The following is a 19,923-nucleotide window of genomic DNA, read 5'->3' as shown; positions in this document are numbered from 1 at the left end:
TCCTTATATTAGGTAACCCTTTTGCTGGGATGTCTTCCTTTTGTAGACATTACGCTCAATTTCTGTATTCTTCAGGGAGTTTGGTGGATTTCTTCCCCAACGTGTCACTGGCAGGATTTTGATTGATGCCTGTAGGGTGAATGAAGAGGCCCATGTCCCTCCCCACAGAGCTTCCCAATACAGGATCAATGGGAGTCAGGTGGGTAATCTTCAGGCAGCCACTCAGTAATGTGATAAATGGCCAGCTCTGTCAGTACTCAAATTCTAATCTCCAAGCTTACTATGTCCGAGCACTTGACTGAGGTGCTCTTACAGGTTATCCAATTTCTGTGCCTCTTTTTTTATCCAGTTTTGTGATTTGATGATCCATAAGGTTGAGAGAGAGAGAGAGAGAGAGAGAGAGAGAGAGAGAGAGAGAGAGAGAGAGAGAGAGAGAGAGAGAGAGAGAGAGAGAGAGAGAGAGAGAGAGAAATACAAGGTCTTTTCAACCAAAAACAGATGAAAGAGAGGGAGAGAGAGAAAAAAAAAGGGGGAGGACATGTAAATAGGACAGTTCCTTAGGGCTCCTCAACCAAGTGCTCAGACATAGTAAGCTTGTGATCAGAATTTGAGTTCTGACAGAGCTGGCCATGTATTGTATAGCTGGCTGCCTGAAGATCACCCAAGTCTTCCCATCTAATCTGTATTTGACAGTGAGTGCAGCATGGAACTATATGAGGTGACATGGGGCTCTTCAATTGACTTAAAAGACACCATTCAAAATCCTGCCAATGCAACCTTGGAGACCAAACATCTACCTCTCCATAAAAAAAATACTCAAAAATAGGCAGGAGGTGGTAAACTAATACAAGGAACATGTACACATGAGCACACAAACACACATAAGCATTTCCATATACTAAAAATATTTTTAATCCCTAGGCCCTGATCAATTCCCCTCACATTACACAAGGGTTCAGTTGCACAACTTCAATGTAAATTGAAGAAATTATAATCATACAAGACAGTAGTATAAAGAAGTCGATTGTGCCTGAACTGAGTGGAAATCCGTCATCATTTCAATGATACTCTCCAATCCAGGTCTGCCAATTCCACACTTGGTATTCTTTACAGTAATATAGGACATGCTGTCTTCAGCAAATTCCAATCCCCTAAGACTCTCTAAACCCTAACTAGGTTTACAACCATGAAACCTTGTATATCATATGTACAAAGTTGTCTTTCATCAGTAGAGAACTCATCAACAGCCATGTTAAGCTTCACACACTCAACCTATCAGCCCATTTATGAACAACTGTACATACTGATAGAAATGTCCACTGTTTACTTCCTACTCCACACATGATAGATAGAACTAATTACATGAATGATATCACACTACTGCACATTTTGTGCACCCAGTCACCATACACATAGTATGACATTGCCATGCACACACTCTCTGCATGTACCAAATGAACAAACATAACTCCCCAATCAATATTTTGATAATGGAAGGAAATGCAAGGCAACACCCACAGTTAGGATCTTGTATCTTCAGTGTAGGGACAAAGGGATATTATTCTTTATATCTGACAATACAGTAACACAGAAACATTAAATGTGTTTTGGTTTGAAATGCCTTATGCATACAAGTGCTGTACTTCATATTCATTAAACACTATTACCATTTTAAAAGCAACAGAATTATAAATTCAATATTAAATAAAAACATCCCAATGTCCCAGACAACAAAAAATCTTTTAATACTGATGATATTTGGCACTTCCCTCACGCACTATATATATACTATTCCACTATCATGCCATACTAGAAAATAAATGGCACAACTGATGAATTCTGAATTACTTAACTTTCTGAAGCAAACTAAAGGTACCAGAAGCATAATGTAAATTCTAATTAGGTTAAAAACATGGCCACTCAATAAGGATAAGGTGTGTTCCTTTTGGAAGGTGAGTCTTGGTGGTATGTAACAGAGAGGTAAAGGAAAATATACATGAGCAGGTACTGAATTCAACCAGGAAAAAAATATTGTGAAGCTGTAACTGAAGCCCATCAGTGCAGGTCGGTGTGGGATGAGTACTATGACAGAGTGTGGTTAAGGAATACCACAACGGCAGAACATGCAACTTATGTGAGTATTTCTTGACTACCCAACATATTTCATTCATGAGGTACAACTTTCCTCTAGGAATTAACAATGCAGTAATGTTATTGAATAATAATAATGTTCACATTGTCTTATCCCTTAAAATCAAGCTCAGAAAGTGTTAAAAGTATATGAACCACCTTACATACTTATCTAACAATGCAGTAGCAAAACTAATGGTTTACCTTAAAACTGAGACTTTAACTATGGCAGTGATGGAGCAGCCAGCAAGAAGCAACCTCAGAGCGTGCAGTCATGCAGGCCGAGGGAGGTAGGGGAAGGCAGCGGATCTGGCTCTGAGTCTGCCAGTCGCTCAGACAAGGAGTCAGCACAGTAGTCACCCACGTCATCATCCCAGCTGACGCTAGGCACCGGAGGACGGTAGCCACCTGCCACAACCCAAAACACCTTACTGTCAACTCTCTGCCAACACTTGTCTATCAAAATTCTGAGCCTATTTATATAGGATGTGGAGGGAAAGATGAGCCTGTTTAATGCAGAAGCAGTATGATAAAGCACACTCCCAAAGACACATCACATTAAGTCTTTTCTCTCTCTCTCTCTCTCTCTCTCTCTCTCTCTCTCTCTCTCTCTCTCTCTCTCTCTCTCTCTCTCTCTCTCTCTCTCTCTCTCCCTCCTGTTGAGGCCTATGAAACCACATCCTAATTTATTCTTAACTTTTTTTTTCATAACACTGTCAATCATAAGCTTGTTACCATTTTCAAACACTTAATTTCCAGTAGCCTTATTCTTTTCCTTGACCTTACACTTGGAGCCTATGCCTTGCAGCCATTGATATGAAATTCCCTCACATTTTCCATTTTTTGCCCCTATATATAAAGCTGGTTTTCCTCAATCTTTTCTCGGTATTCCAAGAATCCTCTTCCCATCTAGTGCCTCTGAGGATCCCCTGCCTGGTATACACCTAGTAGAAACAGATCAGTCTGACCAATGCAAACAAGATATATCTAAATGAGACTCTATTAGACATTTTTCACCTGAGAGTCCGGCACTGTTGGACACACTCTCCACTGAATCATTGCTCCCCTCCGTTAGATTGTTGGGAGGGGGTGGAGGAGTGCGCCTGCGCCGCTTCAGGTCACTCACGGGTACAGGGAGACCCCCAGGGAAGGCTCCCCCACATGCCAGGGCCTCATCCACCTCCAGCCACTGCTTGGTGATGGTGTTCCTGCCAGACAGAAATTGCTTGTAACAAAACATGTATTATCAACACAGCACCATAACAAAGATTGCAACCTCACCTATGCCAAGAAATACAATAAAAAAATGCTTGAAAATTTATAAGTTAATAAATATGACTATAAAGATATGATTATATTTAGCAAAGGAATGCTATGAGAGTAGTATTCAACAACGGTAATTTCAAGTGCTAGAGCAGCTAAGGACAATCAAGATCTGGGATGGAAGAGGAGAAAGGTTAAGTAAATGACCATATAAGAGGTTCTGGGGAAGAAATAGGCACAGACAGGAATTTAGGGAAGAAATTATCACATGAGGACTTCGGGAAGAAATACATACAGAAAGGAATTGGGAATGAAATGATGACATGGAGATACTAGGACACAAACCATTACATAATGGGATTAGACAAAAAATTATCACAGAGAGGAACTGGGAAAGAAATCACAGAGCAAGAAAAGAAATGATTACACACAGGAATTGCGGAAGAAGCACAAGAGAGAGAGTCAGTACCTGGTCTTGGTGAGGATTGGGGCCGTGTGGTCGTCATTGCTGTGGATGTTGAGGGAGTACAAATTGGCCAGGTGCTTCAGCTGGTCTCGGTCCTTGTCTGTCATTGGTCTCAGTCGCAACTCTGACTGTAGTGGATCCTGTGATTAAGGGTCTTAGTCAAGCATATATATATAACCTATGTACAGAATATATTTCACAACCTTTGAATGAATCTAGCATTAATAAGGCAGTGATGGGAGAAAGCTAAAGGTGAGTATGGCAAAGAACAAACAGATAAGATGCAGTAGGGATGTAGGTACAAGAGAAAGTGCTGATGTAATTATGATTGGTGACACTTGAAAAATAGATTCAGATACTTTCATGTGGACAGCAAGGCAGAAATGTGTCATAGGGTGGGAGAAGGAACAAAGATTTTCGGAGTGCTAAAGGATGTTTGTAAAAGAAACTAAAGTAATAATGGTAGTATTGGAGAGAGTAAATACAGGGTGTGTTTTAATAATGTAGTATTGGAGAGAGTAAATACAGGGTGTGTTTAAGTGTCATGAAGCAGAATGGAAAAGAGGGAATGAACTGAAGAGAAAATAGGATCATAGATGAAAGCAAGAGACAGAGATGAAAAGAAAGGGAAGGAGAGCTGGAGGCTATGGAAGCACCGAATCACAAAACGCCTCAGCATCCAGAAAAATGGAGATGTACCACTGCATTTGAACATTCTTATACTCATTATACACATTACATTTAAATCCCTACAATTTCATTTTTCCATAATATACATAATTGCTACTCCACAAATACTGAAACAGAAATATAAAAACTTCCAGAAAAACATACCTGAAGAAATCTAGAAACTTTGTCATTAACAGAAGACACAATGCTGAACCCTGGCTTTCTGTCCCTCAGTCTCCGGCGCCCAGCCCGGATCTCTCGCCTCTGTGAGGTAACTCTGAATTAGTGTATGGCATTCTTTCAAATGCAAGGCAACACACACCCACTTTCCTAATCCATGAAAACATTTCAACTCTACTCAAAATACAAGTGATAAATCAACCATTACATCAACACTCTCTCAAAAGTTACTTGTCTTATGAAAATACCAAGTTCTCTGTGTCCTAAAAATTTTTAGGTAATTACTGAGTTTCAATATATTTAAATAATCTAAGCTATACATACATTTAAAATGCAATTACTATAAACAATATTTGGAAATGCATTCAGCAAGACAGAAATTAAAGAGGACAAAAATGTAATGGTATTCATTCCATTGCAGTGACACTAATGCAAGGTCAACATTACCTCACATCCTTACTGGCTAATTTGTATCATCTGAAACAACTGGTGGCAACAGTCTGCCAATACTCACCAAAAGCCTCTCTCTAAGCTTTTGGAATCTGAGTCTGCAGGCCTGTTGGTTCTCCACAGACATTGTCTCATACCTCTCTTTGAACAGAGCCTGCAAAGGGAAAGAGGGAGGTGCTCTGGCTGTTTTAAGTGACCCGTGGTTAAGATGAAATGTTCTTATCTATACACTCCTCTCATGCCTTACTGTTTATTGTTCACAAACTGTACAATTGGCTCAGCATGTTCACAGGACCAAACATTGTCCTAAAAGCAGATCATGTAATAACAACCACTACTTTTCTAACAGACCAGTTATGTCTTCTTGTCATTATACATATATATATATATATATATATATATATATATATATATATATATATATATATATATATATAGTGAGAGCTGTAGTTTTCCTCTGGATTTTTTACTATCACATTTAAGATTTATTGATTATATCCAATAATCTTTAATATGATTATTTACTTACACTACTGCATTTATTGGTCAATATGCATCTAAACCTGTTCAAATATTGCAATATACCAAAAGTTTAAAAACTTTGTTCTTTTATTAAAAACGAAGTCCATTACAGGCATCTTGTAGCAAAAGCAGCACAGTCTTGCTGCAAGTCCATGTTTGGCAGGTCCCTCTGAATTTACTAAGCCAAAAGTACCACAAATACAAGGGAGCAATCCTTGGCAAGAGGACAGTGTTGGCAAGAGGACAGTGTGTTGCTGCACTCTTCTGGGACATTGTAAGCTCAAATGAAGAGATGTAATGCCCACAGCAATTTCAGACATTCCCAACAAGCAGACACAACAGTTGTTTTAGCTATGAAACAAGATTTATTTTTTCCCAAGTATCACCTCCAAGAATGAAGCCTTTAAGAAAATACAGCAATATAGTAAAGTAGATCAATCTAAAAATTACAGAAGGAAAATAACTCAGAGAAAAATGGACTTTTATAATTCTATTTCATGTGGCTTCATCTTCTGAATAAAAAATTAATGTTGTGTGTCTGTAAGGTGCTACATTGTACCATACTGATCCAATACAGATACACCAAGATAATGACAGATATCTGCCTACTTCAAGTATTTTCAGTAATTACTATTGTAATTGGCCAAATTCTCTGCTTTCTCTGATGCTTGTAGGTCAAGCCTTTCATCTAGATCAGTACCAAAAGAATGCAATTTTCACTTAGCAACACCCATAGCTGTTAGTCACACTGCCACTCAACACTGCTGGGCACACACAACACACTGGTTAGATTGGATTAGATTACACCATTCTAAAAATTACTAGACTACTTGTCAAGACTTTAATGCCTGCATAACCTGCATACCCTGCAATATTAGAGAACAGAGAAGAAAAGAAGTTAATTTATGTAGTATCCACATATACAAAGTCTGTCCAAAAAGTATCCAGCTATTATCATTATTCTGAGAACTGGATGCACATCCTTGATGGAACTTGGCAATCTGTTATAACAGAGGGGGACCACACAGTGCAAGTGAATAAACACACTGCCACAGGGTTATTCAGTTGACAGTGAGATGCTGCTGAGTAAGCTTATGTAATGTGTGAGTTAATACTGAATGGTTGGGCACTTTCTGGACAGATCTCAAACAAACTAAATTTAGCAAAGAAAAGCCAAGAACAACTGTAAAACTAAATTCTGCAAGTGTTACATTACAGTTGCTACACTCAGCTTCTGCCAGACTTTGGGGATTCCATTATATATATATATATATATATATATATATATATATATATATATATATATATATATATATATATATATATATATATATATATATATATATATATATATATATATATATATATATATATATATATATATATTAGCATTACTGCAATTCTGTACCTCCTTTCCATGTGCCTCAACACCTGCAACAATTGTTGATCCATACTGCATGACCAAAGATTATGTCTAATTTTTCTTTATTTTTCATGTCATCAAGTCCAAGTTTTTGTTTCTGTTGGCAATTATTGTACAAATCATAATGTATAACAAAAAACACACACACTCCAGTCTTTCAGTTCATATTAGGTTGGGTTTTCTATCTATCAGCATTAGTAAAGCAGTAGATCTGGAGCATCACTGGATGGAAGACGTTAGTTGTGTCCCAAGCAGCTGCCACAAAGTGAAAGCAATAGGTCTTGAGTGTATCAACACATGTAATGATGCAAGTCTTGTGACTGGTTGAGAGACTTTATATTTGATACTGCAATCCACTGATAAATCTTCTGGGTTGCTTTTGTAAGTCAGTAACCTGTGAAAGTCAAAATAATTACAGTAATTGCAGGCCAACTCAATATATGATAAAATTACAGTGGTGCAGTGAAATATCAGTTGCAGCTTCAGTTTTGTCACATGTAGCCATGCAACACTTGAGCAGTTTGTTTTAGGCACATGTAGGATGGCTCCCTTGCCCCAAAGACTGGATCAACAACACAATCTCATCCTCCTCAACAATAACAACATTCATATCAGCTGTGCCAGTCATATACCTTAGCTGAAAGGGACAGGCCAAACTCATCATTCCACCAGGAGAGCCGGTTTGAAGGGTTCCTTTGCCGCGTGGAGCTTTGGGCACCCGGCACACCATACACAGGGTCTGGCTCAGCAAACCAGTCACTCTGCTCATCATCTGCTTCCCGGCCTTCATCACAGGTGTAGATGCCTGTCTCACTTTCACTGCTGCTCTCACTACTGCTGTGCTCCCTGCAATATAGCAACACTCACCATGTGTGTACTAGATAACATCTGCTGATGTAACCACCTGAATGGCCAAGAAACTTTACAGACACCTAAGGCACTACTAACTTTTCTCTGGTTGTTAAGTTCAGCTTGCTAAGTCATGAAGGTAAGAGCCTTCCTGTGTTGCCCTGTAAGATTCACTGTGTCACACCATGACTACCTCCTAAATCACAATGCTTACAGCTGACAAAGCAATCATTCAGCAGCAGGCAGCAAGAGGGATGGCATACATACATGTTGGCTTCATCAGAGTAGTCATAGTCCATGTTGTTCTCTGTGGTGGGCTGGGATGACCGGTGCATCCGAAGACTGTGGAAGTGGCTGGTGGAGGATCCATGCCGCTTGCTGTGGGAGAGATGGTTGCTGCTGCACCACTCCACACTCCGCTCACGCCCTCTCTTACGCTTGCCTGCTGAGACTGCCAGGTACCTTGGGATGCAAAAAGCAGAACATGCATTCAATTATCAACGAGTCCTTGCCCTTTGAGTCTTATGCTCATAAGGCAAAGGCCAAGCTTTATTTTCTTCAGGCACTTTGTCATTTCCTTAGTGAGGGAGAATGGAAAGGTGAGTAAGATGTAGACTGTGCACCTAGGATCAGACTCAAAACCTAGGTCTAAAGATTCACATTAAGGAATGATGGCTAATGCATGGTTCCCAATCAAAATAGCAGTGAGACATTAGTTACTATGAATGATGACAAGAATCCACAGCATACTGAAGTTAGCAGAACGATGAGCAAGCTACGTAGACACATAAATTGGCAAGTTACTTCCAAATGACAAAAGTTGAGCTATGTAAAGACAGAACCTGTCTTAAAACATATGATAAAGTTATGATAATAATTATCATAAAAGTGAAACTAATAAAAATGCTAAGATAAGAAACATTTCATCATACATAGTCATATATAATTAGTGGAAACAATGTTCAGTAAAGGAAGCCTGACTGACCTGTTCTCTGAGTCCAGCGATGGCCGGAGGACTTTTTTCTTGCGGCAGTTGGAGGAAGCCCCAGGCAGGCCGGCCGAGGTGACAGCCACAGTGGGTTTGGCCATGGGAAGAATGGATGGGTTGGTGGGGGGACCAGGGGGAGTGGAGGTGGAAGGGACATCAGGGTCTAGCGCCATCCTCTTGCACTTCCTCTTCCTGTATAAAAAAATGTTGACACTAGAAACAATTAGGAGACTTCCAACTTCCATCTTTGTACCTTAAAATGTACTTATGCAAAAATTAACACTCATAGTGCTTGTTTAAATGCCCAAGCCAGTGTTATGAAAAAAAAGGGATGTTCACCATTACTCAAATCTAAGTAGTAAAAATGTCATAATATTTTCATACAGAACATATGATAATGCTGATGTCTCCTGCATGGAAATACAAATACATGATAAAAAGAATAAGCAGACTCTTAATTTCATCAAAGGAAAAGTTTTGACAAATGAAACCATCTTGAGGATAACCTTACAGTCACCTTTCCCTTACTAAATACCAACATACAGCTCTGTGAGTGTAATAATAACCATAAGATGAATATCCATGCCACGGCTTGGTGATTTGGTGATTAAGGCTGATCTATGAAAGAATGAGAACCTACCTTTCAGAATAACAGCAAATGATCTGTGTGTTATCACAATGGTTAATGTTTATCTCACTGAAAAGGATCAGGTGTGCTCACAAATGTAAAGAACGATTCCTCACAACAGCTCAAAACTTTATGAGGAAAACTAAACAAAAATCCATATATATCAACTTTTGCACTTGAAATATTCATAAAAAATTTATCTCAAGCCAATTACTGCATCAACCAAGACTGTACATGTGGCATTTATGTATGTGAAGGAGACAGCTTGCCTCTCTACACCTTGAAGGGGTCACATTGTTATCATGCCTCACTTTGAAAGGACTCATGAGGAGGATCAATTATATAGTGGAGACATTTTTATTTGTACCAGCTTGGTAACCCAGAACTTTCTTGGTAGCATCTCTCTAGCCTTACCACCTGACAGTGGCTGCCCAGTGAGTGAGAAGAGAAAGAAGGAAGGAGCTAACTGCAACAATAGTGGGAGTACATCATGAAAGATTCCATCCAAGGTAAAGATGGATGTGGAGTTCTCATCACAGAAAGAATGCAGAGAAGTATCATTTACTGTGGCATGGAAAGTGCAAGAGTAGTATGGATAACATGTACAATGAGGCAAATGAAGTGTGCCTCTGTTGGTTCAAGTCCCTGGTCATGTGGAGAAAATGGAAGATAATGAAAATGTTAAATTCAGGAAAAGAAAGTTGATGAATGTTTACAGATGAGGGAGAAAATAAGATGACAGTGTTGAGAAATATGGAAGATAAAGTACATAATGGAGACAAGATATAGATGAAGTAGTTGCCAAGTGGAGAACATCAGGATGGAATAAGATTTGTGACAGCTCAGAGGTTTATGTGCCACCATGGACCAAAATCTTTCTTTTCACACTACTTGCATCACCAATATTAATGCAATTCATAAGTACAAGTTTGGAACAATTTCCTAAGGTTTACAATCCCCTTAAAAACAAAATATGTAATGTTTCAGTCCATCTATGTAACATACCGTGCATCACAAAATATATACTTGATTTGAGAAGAACACATTCCACATTCCATCAAGAGACAGTGAAATGGTTGTGCAACAGAAATGTATGAAACAGCTCACAGCCAATAACATTAAACAAGATAACACACACGAATTTGAGGATAAGACAGGGGTGAAAATCTTTACGCATCTTTTTATTTCACTTCCTCATTGAATGAGTTCTGAAGTGACAGAGGTGGGGAAACACCACACCTTGAAATGGCTTGGACACCCGGGAGAAGGGATGCGAGTGAGATGGTGACAAGAATAAACATGAGTTGCAGAGATGCTGTGGGTGTGAGCTGATAGCCTCTGGTGAGAAGGGAGGATACAGAGAGAGAGAGAGAGAGAGAGAGAGAGAGAGAGAGAGAGAGAGAGAGAGAGAGAGAGAGAGAGAGAGAGAGAGAGAGAGAGAGAGAGAGAGAGAGAGAGAGAGAGAGAGAGAGAGAGAGAGAGAGAGAGAGAGAGAGAGAGAGAGAGAGAGAGAGAGAGAGAGAGAATGTATGCATTCATTAACAATGTACCATACTACGTGCTTGTACAGATTATTCCCTTCACATCATTAAAAATCCTTAATATGAAGCACAAATTACTTGAAATTTTAAATACCTCTGGCCTGGCCTCCCTCCAGGGCCGGGAGAGCTTTGAGATGAATGGCTGGCAGGGTGCGGCCAGCTGTAGGGAGTGAGTCTGAATGATGGAACTCTTATTTTATATATTTGTTCTTGTTGCTGTTTTCTGAAATTTGTCAACTAATCATCTATTCTTAATATAAATATCAGTGGTGGCCATGATTATAATCTATTACATTATAACTGATACTTATGGCCTTGAGAAAATTTTAATAGCCAGTAACTCCATGAGGCCATTCAGGGCTGGCCTCTCTATGCTAGCCATCTATAACTTGCTAATCAACACTGTAGTAATAGTGGAAAGGAAATACATTTATTATTCTTTCCCATACCTTGACTGTTTACCATTTCACAAGATGTGGTGTAGATTGTGGTCTCTTGCAGAAAGAGTTTCTCTCTCTCTCTCTCTCTCTCTCTCTCTCTCTCTCTCTCTCTCTCTCTCTCTCTCTCTCAACACACACACACACATCAGGGCATGATACCAGTAAAGTAAATTACATGACAAAATTTTGACAACACAAGTCAGAGTTTAAAGAGTGAACTTGCTGAATTATTTATTTATTTATTTTTTTTATGTAGGAAGGACACTGGCCAAGGGCAACAAAAATCCAATAAAAAAAAATGCCCACTGAAATGCCAGTCCCATAAAAGGGTCAAAGCAGTAGTCAAAAATTGATGAATAAGTGTCTTGAAACCTCCCTCTTGAAGGAATTCAAGTCATAGGAAGGTGGAAATACAGAAGCAGGCAGGGAGTTCCAGAGTTTACCAGAGAAAGGGATGAATGATTGAGAATAGTGGTTAACTCTTGCATTAGAGAGGTGGACAGAATAGGGGTGAGAGAAAGAAGAAAGTTTTGTGCAGCGAGACCGCGGGAGGAGGGGAGGCATGCAGTTAGCAAGATCAGAAGAGCAGTTAGCATGAAAATAGCGGTAGAAGACAGCTAGAGATGCAACATTGCGGCGGTGAGAGAGAGGCTGAAGACAGTCAGTTAGAGGAGAGGAGTTGATGAGACGAAAAGCTTTTGATTCCACCCTGTCTAGAAGAGCAGTATGAGTGAAACCCCCCTAGACATAAGAAGCATACTCCATACATGGATGGATAAGGCCCTTGTACAGAGTTAGCAGCTGGGGGGTGAGAAAAACTGGCGGAGATGTCTCAGAACGCCTAACTTCATAGAAGCTGTTTTAGCTAGAGATGAGATGTAAAGTTTCCAGTTCACATTATAAGTAAAGGACAGACCGAGGATGTTCAGTGTAGAAGAGGGGGAGAGTTGAGTGTTATTGAAGAAGAGGGGATAGTTGAGGATGTTCAGTGTAGAAGAGGGGGGACAGTTGAGTATCACGGAAGAAGAGGGGATAGTTGTCTGGAAGGTTGTGTCGAGTTGATAGATGGAGGAATTGAGTTTTTGAGGCATTGAACAATACCAAGTTTGCTCTGCCCCAATCAGAAATTTTAGAAAGATCAGAAGTCAAGCGTTCTGTGGCTTCCCTGCGTGAAATGTTTACCTCCTGAAGGGTTGGACATCTATGAAAAGACATAGAAAAGTGCAGGGTGGTATCATCAGCGTAGGAGTGGATAGGACAAGAAGTTTGGTTTAGAAGATCATTAATGAATAATAAGAAGAGAGTGGGCGACAGGACAGAACCCTGAGGAACACCACTGTTAATAGATTTAGGAGAAGAGCAGTGATCGTCTACCACAGCAGTAATAGAACAGTCAGAAAGGAAACTTGAGATGAAGTTACAGAGAGAAGGATAGAAGCCGTAGGAGGGTAGTTTGGAAATCAAAGCTTTGTGCCAGACTCTATCAAAAGCTTTTGATATGTCCAAGGCAACAGCAAAAGTTTCACCAACATCTCTAAAAGAGGATGACCAAGACTCAGTAAGGAAAGCCAGATCACCAGTAGAGCGGCCTTGACAGAACCCATACTGGCGATCAGATAGAAGGTTGTGAAGTGATAGATGTTTAAAAATCATCCTGTTGAGGATAGATTCAAAAACTTTAGATAGGCAGGAAATTAAAGCAATAGGACAGTAGTTTGAGGGATTGGAACGGTCACCCTTCTTAGGAACAGGCTGAATGTAGGCAAAACTTCCAGCAAGAAGAAAAGGTAGATGGTGACAGACAGAGCTGAAAGAGTTTGACTAGGCAAGGAGCAAGCATGGAGACACAGTTTCAGAGAACAATAGGAGGGATCCCATCAGGTCCATAAGCCTTCCGAGGGTTTAGGTCAGCGAGGGCATGGAAAACATCATTGCGAAGAATTTTAATAGGTGGCATGAAGTAGTCAGAGGGTGGAAGAGAGGGAGGAACAAGCCCAGAATCGTCCAAGGTAGAGTTTTTTGGCAAAGGTTTGAGCGAAGAGTTCAGCTTTAGAAATAGATGTAATAACAGTGCTGCCATCTGGTTGAAATAGAGGAGGGAAAGAAGAAGAAGCAGAGTTATTGGAGATATTTTTGGCTAGATGCCAGAAGTCACAAAGGGAGTTAGATCTTGAAATGTTTTGACACTTTCTGTTAATGAAGGAGTTTTTGGCTAGTTGGAGAACAGACTTGGCATGGTTCCGGGCAGAAATATAAAGTGCATGAGATTCTGGTGATGGAAGGCTTAAGTACCTTTTGTGGGCCACCTCTCTATCATGTATAGCACGAGAACAAGCTGTGTTAAACCAAGGTTTAGAAGGTTTAGGACAAGAAAAAGAGTGAGGAATGCCAGACACTATCACCTCTGTTATGCGCTCAGCACACAAAGACGGGTCTCTGACAAGGAAGCAGTAGTCATTCCAAGGAAAATCAGCAAAATACCTCCTCAGGTTCCCCCAACTAGCAGAGGCAAAACGCCAGAGGCACCTTCGCTTAGGGGGATCCTGAGGAGGGATTGGAGCGATAGGACAAGATACAGATATGAGATTGTGAACGGATGAGCCCAACGGAGAAGAGAGGGTAACAGCATAAGCAGAAGGATTAGAGGTCAGGAAAAGATCAAGAATGTTGGGCGTATCTCCAAGACGGTCAGGAATACAAGTAGCACCAACTGCTCTAGGTCATGGAGGATAGCAAAGTTGTAGGCTAGTTCACCAGGATGGTCAGTGAAGGGAGAGAAAAGCCAAAGCTGGTGGTGAACATTGAAGTCTCCAAGAATGGAGATCTCTGCAAAAGGGAAGAGGGTCAGAATGTGCTCCACTTTGGAAGTTAAGTAGTCAAAGAATTTCTTATAGTCAGAGGAGTTAGGTGAGAGGTATACAGCACAGATAAATTTAGTTTGAGAGTGACTCTGTAGTCGTAGCCAGATGGTGGAAAACTTGGAAGATTCAAGAGCGTGGGCACGAGAGCAGGTTAAGTCATTGCGCACATAAACACAATGATGACATAAACGAATGATGACATCTGCCAGACCTCTGCCTGTACAAATGTTATTCTATTTCAGGTCAGTAATTAAGGTGAGATCATACATGTCTTCTTTTTATACAAAAAGTATTGACACTTGCAAGTGCACTCCAAGGAGCATTAACTCTCCCCACCCCTCTCTCTTTCTCTGACAAGATCTGCTTCAAATCACAGACAAATCATACATAACCTTCACACAAATCATACCAACATGATGTTTAGTTCTGGCAGATGGACAGGAAATCATTATGTTGCCATTTTGTAATAAAGCAATGGCTTCAGAAGCAAAAATCCTACAAAAGCATCAGCAATGTTGATATCTCATGGACTGACTACAATCATAATGTTGCACCTATTGCTGTCTTCTACTCCTATGTTCATGGCTTCTCCATCTCTGAACGTGATCACGACTGCATATCTCCCCTATTCCCTTACTGCACAACACTACCTGTCTGCCTGCTATCAGTTCATAACTACTTTCACTCCCTTATACATCCCTTCAATTGTAATCCCTGAAATCTTTTTCCTCACCCTTGCACAAACCCAGCAGAATATTTTCTCTCTTTCTCTTTCTCTCTCATATTCCTGGGCCTTCATGTTCATCAATAATTATTCAAAGGATTTCTGGCTAATTTCACCACCAGGAAGAGATATTTGTGGTGATAAATGAGTCTGATATTGTTTGTAAGAAGAAAGACTGAGGGTTAAGTGTGAAGGAAAGTGATGATTTCAATAGAAACAAAAAAAGATTGAGTTAAATGACTGAGTTAAGGTGTTGCAATGAGACTGTAGAGTTATGAGAAGAGCACTACCTCTACCACAGAGAAAATTTCATAAGGCAGAACTTAACTCACAACTCTGAGGCCATGAGCCAAGCACTGCATTCCAGTCACCAGCCTCAGATGGAACGAAGAGTGAATAAATTGGTTTGGGTGATCTATAAGAAGAGCAGTGTCACAAATAAAGTATATGCTAAAATGTTCAAGTACAGGAGTGAGTGAGTTTGAAGTATCTTGGGTCCCTCCATTGCAAGTAAAGAAACATGGAGAGTGATACAAAATGAAAAGCTCTGCTGGGAAAGAAAATGGTAGCATCATAACCGTAAGAACAGTGGGCATGAAGGTTAAACAGACACTAAGAAATGGCATGATAATTCCTACTTTGGTACATACAAATAAGAAAGGGGCATGGAACCACAGAATGAGGTTCCTGATCCCAGAGGTGAAAAAGAAGCATCCAAGAGACTCCTATGGGGTATCAAGTGATTGACCAGAGCAGACCAAAGTGACAGGTGGATGTGAAAGCTACGAAGTAGAATTGATATAATGTAGCACCTTTAGATAGTCACCTGAATGAAATGAATGAATGAGAAGATTAAGAGAATGTTAAAGTGAATGTGGATGAGAGTATGATTATCATCAATTATATTGTAAAAGGTACATTCTATATTTAAATGGGTCAGCTTTTTGCCATCTAATATAAGCTCATCCAGCCACACAGTCAAGTACAACTTGAACTTGTATGTCAATTTTTTTGGCATCTGGGCTCCTCAGGAGTTCCTCCAGACATGAAGGGTGGGACAGCACCAGCCATCACTGGTGGTGTGTGGTGACTGGGTGTTGTGATGGGTGAAGATGTTAGATGACAGATGGAGCAAGGTGTGAGTGGAGTGTTTGGTGCATCAAGGCAGGCCACTTGTGGGCAGGGCTACACAATCTCTTTCACATGCAAGGTACTGTTAATTTGAAGTGAGTGAAGAGCATTCAGAGGGTGTATCCTGACTCCTGACAAACAATATTGTCTAATAATACTTGCTAAAATTATTTTAAAAGAGTTGTATATATCAGTTTGGTTGAAAAGATTTATTACTGATAAATTTTCTTTGGTGGATTCTACTACACATAAAATTATTCCATTTTCAAATGAAGCAAAGAAGCAAAAGCCTACCAGCACACTACTCAGCCATGCCTTGCTACCTTAGCTGCCTGCCACTCATGTATAACGTCTGTCTGCACAGCAACTGAATGCATACTCTTTCAAAATGGCTGAACAAAAGCCAATGATGATCATCACAGACTGAGTGGATTTTGATTGGCTGAGACTGTCCTGTCACTACATAATTTCAGATGTTGCAAATGATAATTAAATGTAAAAGAAAAAAAAGTGGGAATGACACAGGAGGCAGATAAACAAGCTCAAAGCAACAGTTGCAAAAATTGCCCATAAACTCATCATTCAACACAGGTAAGTACATATTAGTGTTTATATTTGTGTCTACACTAGTTATTTAAAGAAATTTTGGTGAGTTTTCTATTTGTTTCTGACTTTATAAGGAATCCCTGGAGAGAATCTTTAATCTACATAGCATGTCTACTGTAACCAATCAATGAACAGGCAACTCCAAGAACCCCCAATACCTACCTGCGATTGTGAGGTCGTGCTGGTGAAAAGTTCTCATTGACAGAGTCTGACTCCACCAGGTTGGAGGAGGGGCGGTGGTGGGTGAGGAGTTGTGTGCGGTGCCGTTGCTCCGGCGGGGGACTCATGTCATCTGAGTCGGTGAGAGGGATGGACGACTTGTTATCCTGAGACAAGAGCACCTCACCAATGCTGCTTGAAGAATCCTCACTCAAGCCGCGGTTACTTGACAGCCCTGATGGAAAACGCACTTGTTAGACATTCATATGAGATCTTGTTTTCTACTGATCAGAGTCACCTGGTTTTCTATTAATCAGTCTCAGTTTTATTTTAATAACTATTTTCTTTGAAGCAATTATCTACATGAGAAGGTAGTCTGGGATTATGACTGAACAATTAAAGCAGTTTCTCCCATCACTTGGAGGGGAATGAAAAGCCTATCCTTTACCGAGGTTGCTAGCTAACTTGGCTCGGCGCTTGTAGCCTCTCCTCTTGCGGTGGTACTGTGGGAGCTGCGACTCGTCCAGCGCATGGGAGAGGTCAGACACGAGGGCGTCCATCTTGTGACGCAGATTCGCCGCACTCACCACTCTCAGCCGGTCCCCATCGCCACTCGCCATACCACTGTGGAGGATGGCAGAGAATGAACAAGGTGGAGGGTGACAGAGAGTAAGGACCTGATTTTGAAACACTTCTGCCTTCACTACTTTCAATAAGCTCTAGTTAAAGTGACATGGGTTTTTAAGGGTATTCTTACAGATTCAGTGACAGATTAACAAGACTTCTACATCATTAACGGGAGAAACATTCTTGAGAATCTGGCTAATCATCTCTGTGGCTTTTGAAAATAGCTGTGGTGAGAGAGCAGTGTTTCTGAATATGGGTCTAAGAGAGGTGGAGGGAGGCAGAGAATGATAGAGATGGAGGGAGGCAGAAAGCTACATTCAAGTTGGTAATGACATGACAGTGATGATGAAAACAAGTATATGATGTATCTCTTAAAATGGAAATGTAAATAAGCAGAACAAATGGTGTATTTTCAAATAGAATATATGATAGTCTCTGGATACAAGATGGCAGGGAGAGGACATAACAAAATGAATTCTCTATCACTTACATTTTTTCCTGCATCCCTGACCATCTCCTAATTCACTACTCCATTCACTGGCTTTTCCTCTCCCCTCACCTAACTTTTCTGAACCACACACACAATGATGTCCTTCACACAACCAAGAATTGCTTCCTCAAGTGCCAACTGAAGGTAAAAATTGAAAATAAATAAATATGTGGACATGACCACATATTTATAATATAATAGAGTAGCTAAGACTCTATTCATATGGTAAATTAGTGAAATATGCGCACACATACACTTACAATGAAAAATTTATGAAGAAACTGCTCTTAACCTTTAGTGTTTGAGAGCATCACCTTGCAACAGATTTACAACATATGGAACAAGTTTACAGCATCCCTCCATAAGGGCTCGCAATGTACACGAGAATTATAATCTACTTTTTCTTTACTTTGTTACTCCACACTTTTCCTTGACCCTCATACATTCATAGCATATTCTGCTCAGAGCTGGTCTGATTAAAAGTGAAATTTCTTATACCTATATGTGAGAGAGAGAGAGAGAGAGAGAGAGAGAGAGGAGAGGAGAGAGAGAGAGAGAGAGAGATAGAGAGAGAGAGAGAGAGAGAGAGAGAGAGAGGGAGAGAGAGAGAGAGAGAGAGAGATTCTCTTGTACATACACAAACACAATGATGAAGAACAAGGAGCATAAGACCTGTTGATTCTTATGAGGCTATGATATACCTATACATATATGTATAGAGAAAGAAGTTGGGTAAAGTTAGGTTAGGCTAGATATTTCCCTTTCCACCAGTTTCAAAATATGGTGTATCATCCTTAGATTTTTCGTGAATGTCCAAATTTGCCCTAATTTGGCTTCCCCCACCCTAAAAACCCCACTTTCCCACTAGGTCCCCAAGCTTGTTTGAGGGTTTTAGGGGAATGGGGGAGGGGGAAAGATGCGGGAAAAAGGACCTATCATAAAGAATTACCTGATACAGGTGCACTTTTCTGAATCACTCTGTACTATATAAAAATGCTACTATAAACACTACAGCCAAATTATTCATGTGTAATGTACTGATAACTTTGTGTATCGTTCATTGTTGTCTCCCCTAAAGAAAAAATGCAAAACAAGATAGCATAAACCAATCAAAAATTAAGCATTTGCATAAGTGTGTAAGTGCATACGTGTTTAACCTATATGTGTGGGCGGATGACAAGACTGGACACGGCTTTTCTAATGCACAATACAACCAACAAAGAATAAAAATATTAATACGTGTACATGTGTGACTCTGACTGTGAGATAAAACAGATGATAATCTAACCGACAAACAAAAAATACGTATATGCGTAACAACGAGCGGCCAGGTGGAAAAATAGAACACCTGCAATAGATGACTTTATACCACAAACAATAAAACCAAGAACACACACACACGAAACACGACAAATGAGAAGATACAACACCAGTGAGGTGAACCAAATGAAAAATACAACACAAAACATCCAAATAAGTCTACGAGAACAAAAGTGAGTGGGCAGTGGATGGATGACAAGATGGAAGGAAGGAGAGGAACCCAAACAATACATTCACATAACCCATTCAACTTTTACATACACGCGTTTCTAAGCACCAAACAGCCTCAGACTTACCTCCATCCACTGAACAGCCACTACTCCAACATGCAAGGACTGCCACAGGACGCAGCAGCAGCCTGTCTACAAATACACAGGAACGTCCACTACCATTGATCCCAAAACACAAGTCAGTTCCAGTATTTCCTTACACGTGACGCCGCCAAAATAGGTTTCT

The 19,923-nt window shown here is 40.2% G+C and overlaps 1 protein-coding gene across 14 annotated transcripts in view; it reads right to left on the bottom strand.

The window, feature by feature from the left end:
* LOC135104303 (G patch domain-containing protein 2-like) overlaps positions 1-19,923 on the bottom strand; it is a 23,988-nt gene extending 4,065 nt beyond the window's left edge. For 2 of the 14 annotated variants that reach the window (XM_064011542.1, XM_064011543.1), the window contains exons 1-12: positions 18,148-18,298; positions 17,479-17,654; positions 17,034-17,265; positions 11,204-11,269; positions 8,938-9,153; positions 8,220-8,414; positions 7,736-7,949; positions 5,223-5,312; positions 4,694-4,792; positions 3,863-3,999; positions 3,148-3,338; positions 2,335-2,538 (exon numbers count right to left, since the gene is read on the bottom strand). In XM_064011542.1, coding sequence (XP_063867612.1) covers positions 2,390-2,538; positions 3,148-3,338; positions 3,863-3,999; positions 4,694-4,792; positions 5,223-5,312; positions 7,736-7,949; positions 8,220-8,414; positions 8,938-9,153; positions 11,204-11,269; positions 17,034-17,265; positions 17,479-17,654; positions 18,148-18,161 — 1,779 coding nt within the window. In that variant the 5' untranslated portion in view covers positions 18,162-18,298 and the 3' untranslated portion in view covers positions 2,335-2,389. Of the gene's footprint in view, positions 1-2,334; positions 2,539-3,147; positions 3,339-3,862; positions 4,000-4,693; positions 4,793-5,222; positions 5,313-7,735; positions 7,950-8,219; positions 8,415-8,937; positions 9,154-11,203; positions 11,270-17,033; positions 17,266-17,478; positions 17,655-18,147; positions 18,299-19,763 lie in introns of those variants that run through there. The other 12 variants (XM_064011549.1, XM_064011550.1, XM_064011554.1 and 9 more) reach the window with 9 other exon arrangements.

Source organism: Scylla paramamosain, chromosome 10 (assembly GCF_035594125.1).
Source record: "Scylla paramamosain isolate STU-SP2022 chromosome 10, ASM3559412v1, whole genome shotgun sequence".
NCBI classification, from domain to species: Eukaryota; Metazoa; Arthropoda; class Malacostraca; order Decapoda; family Portunidae; genus Scylla; species Scylla paramamosain.
Note: the sequence above shows the minus strand (reverse complement) of the source record. Positions and strands in the feature narration are given on the sequence as shown.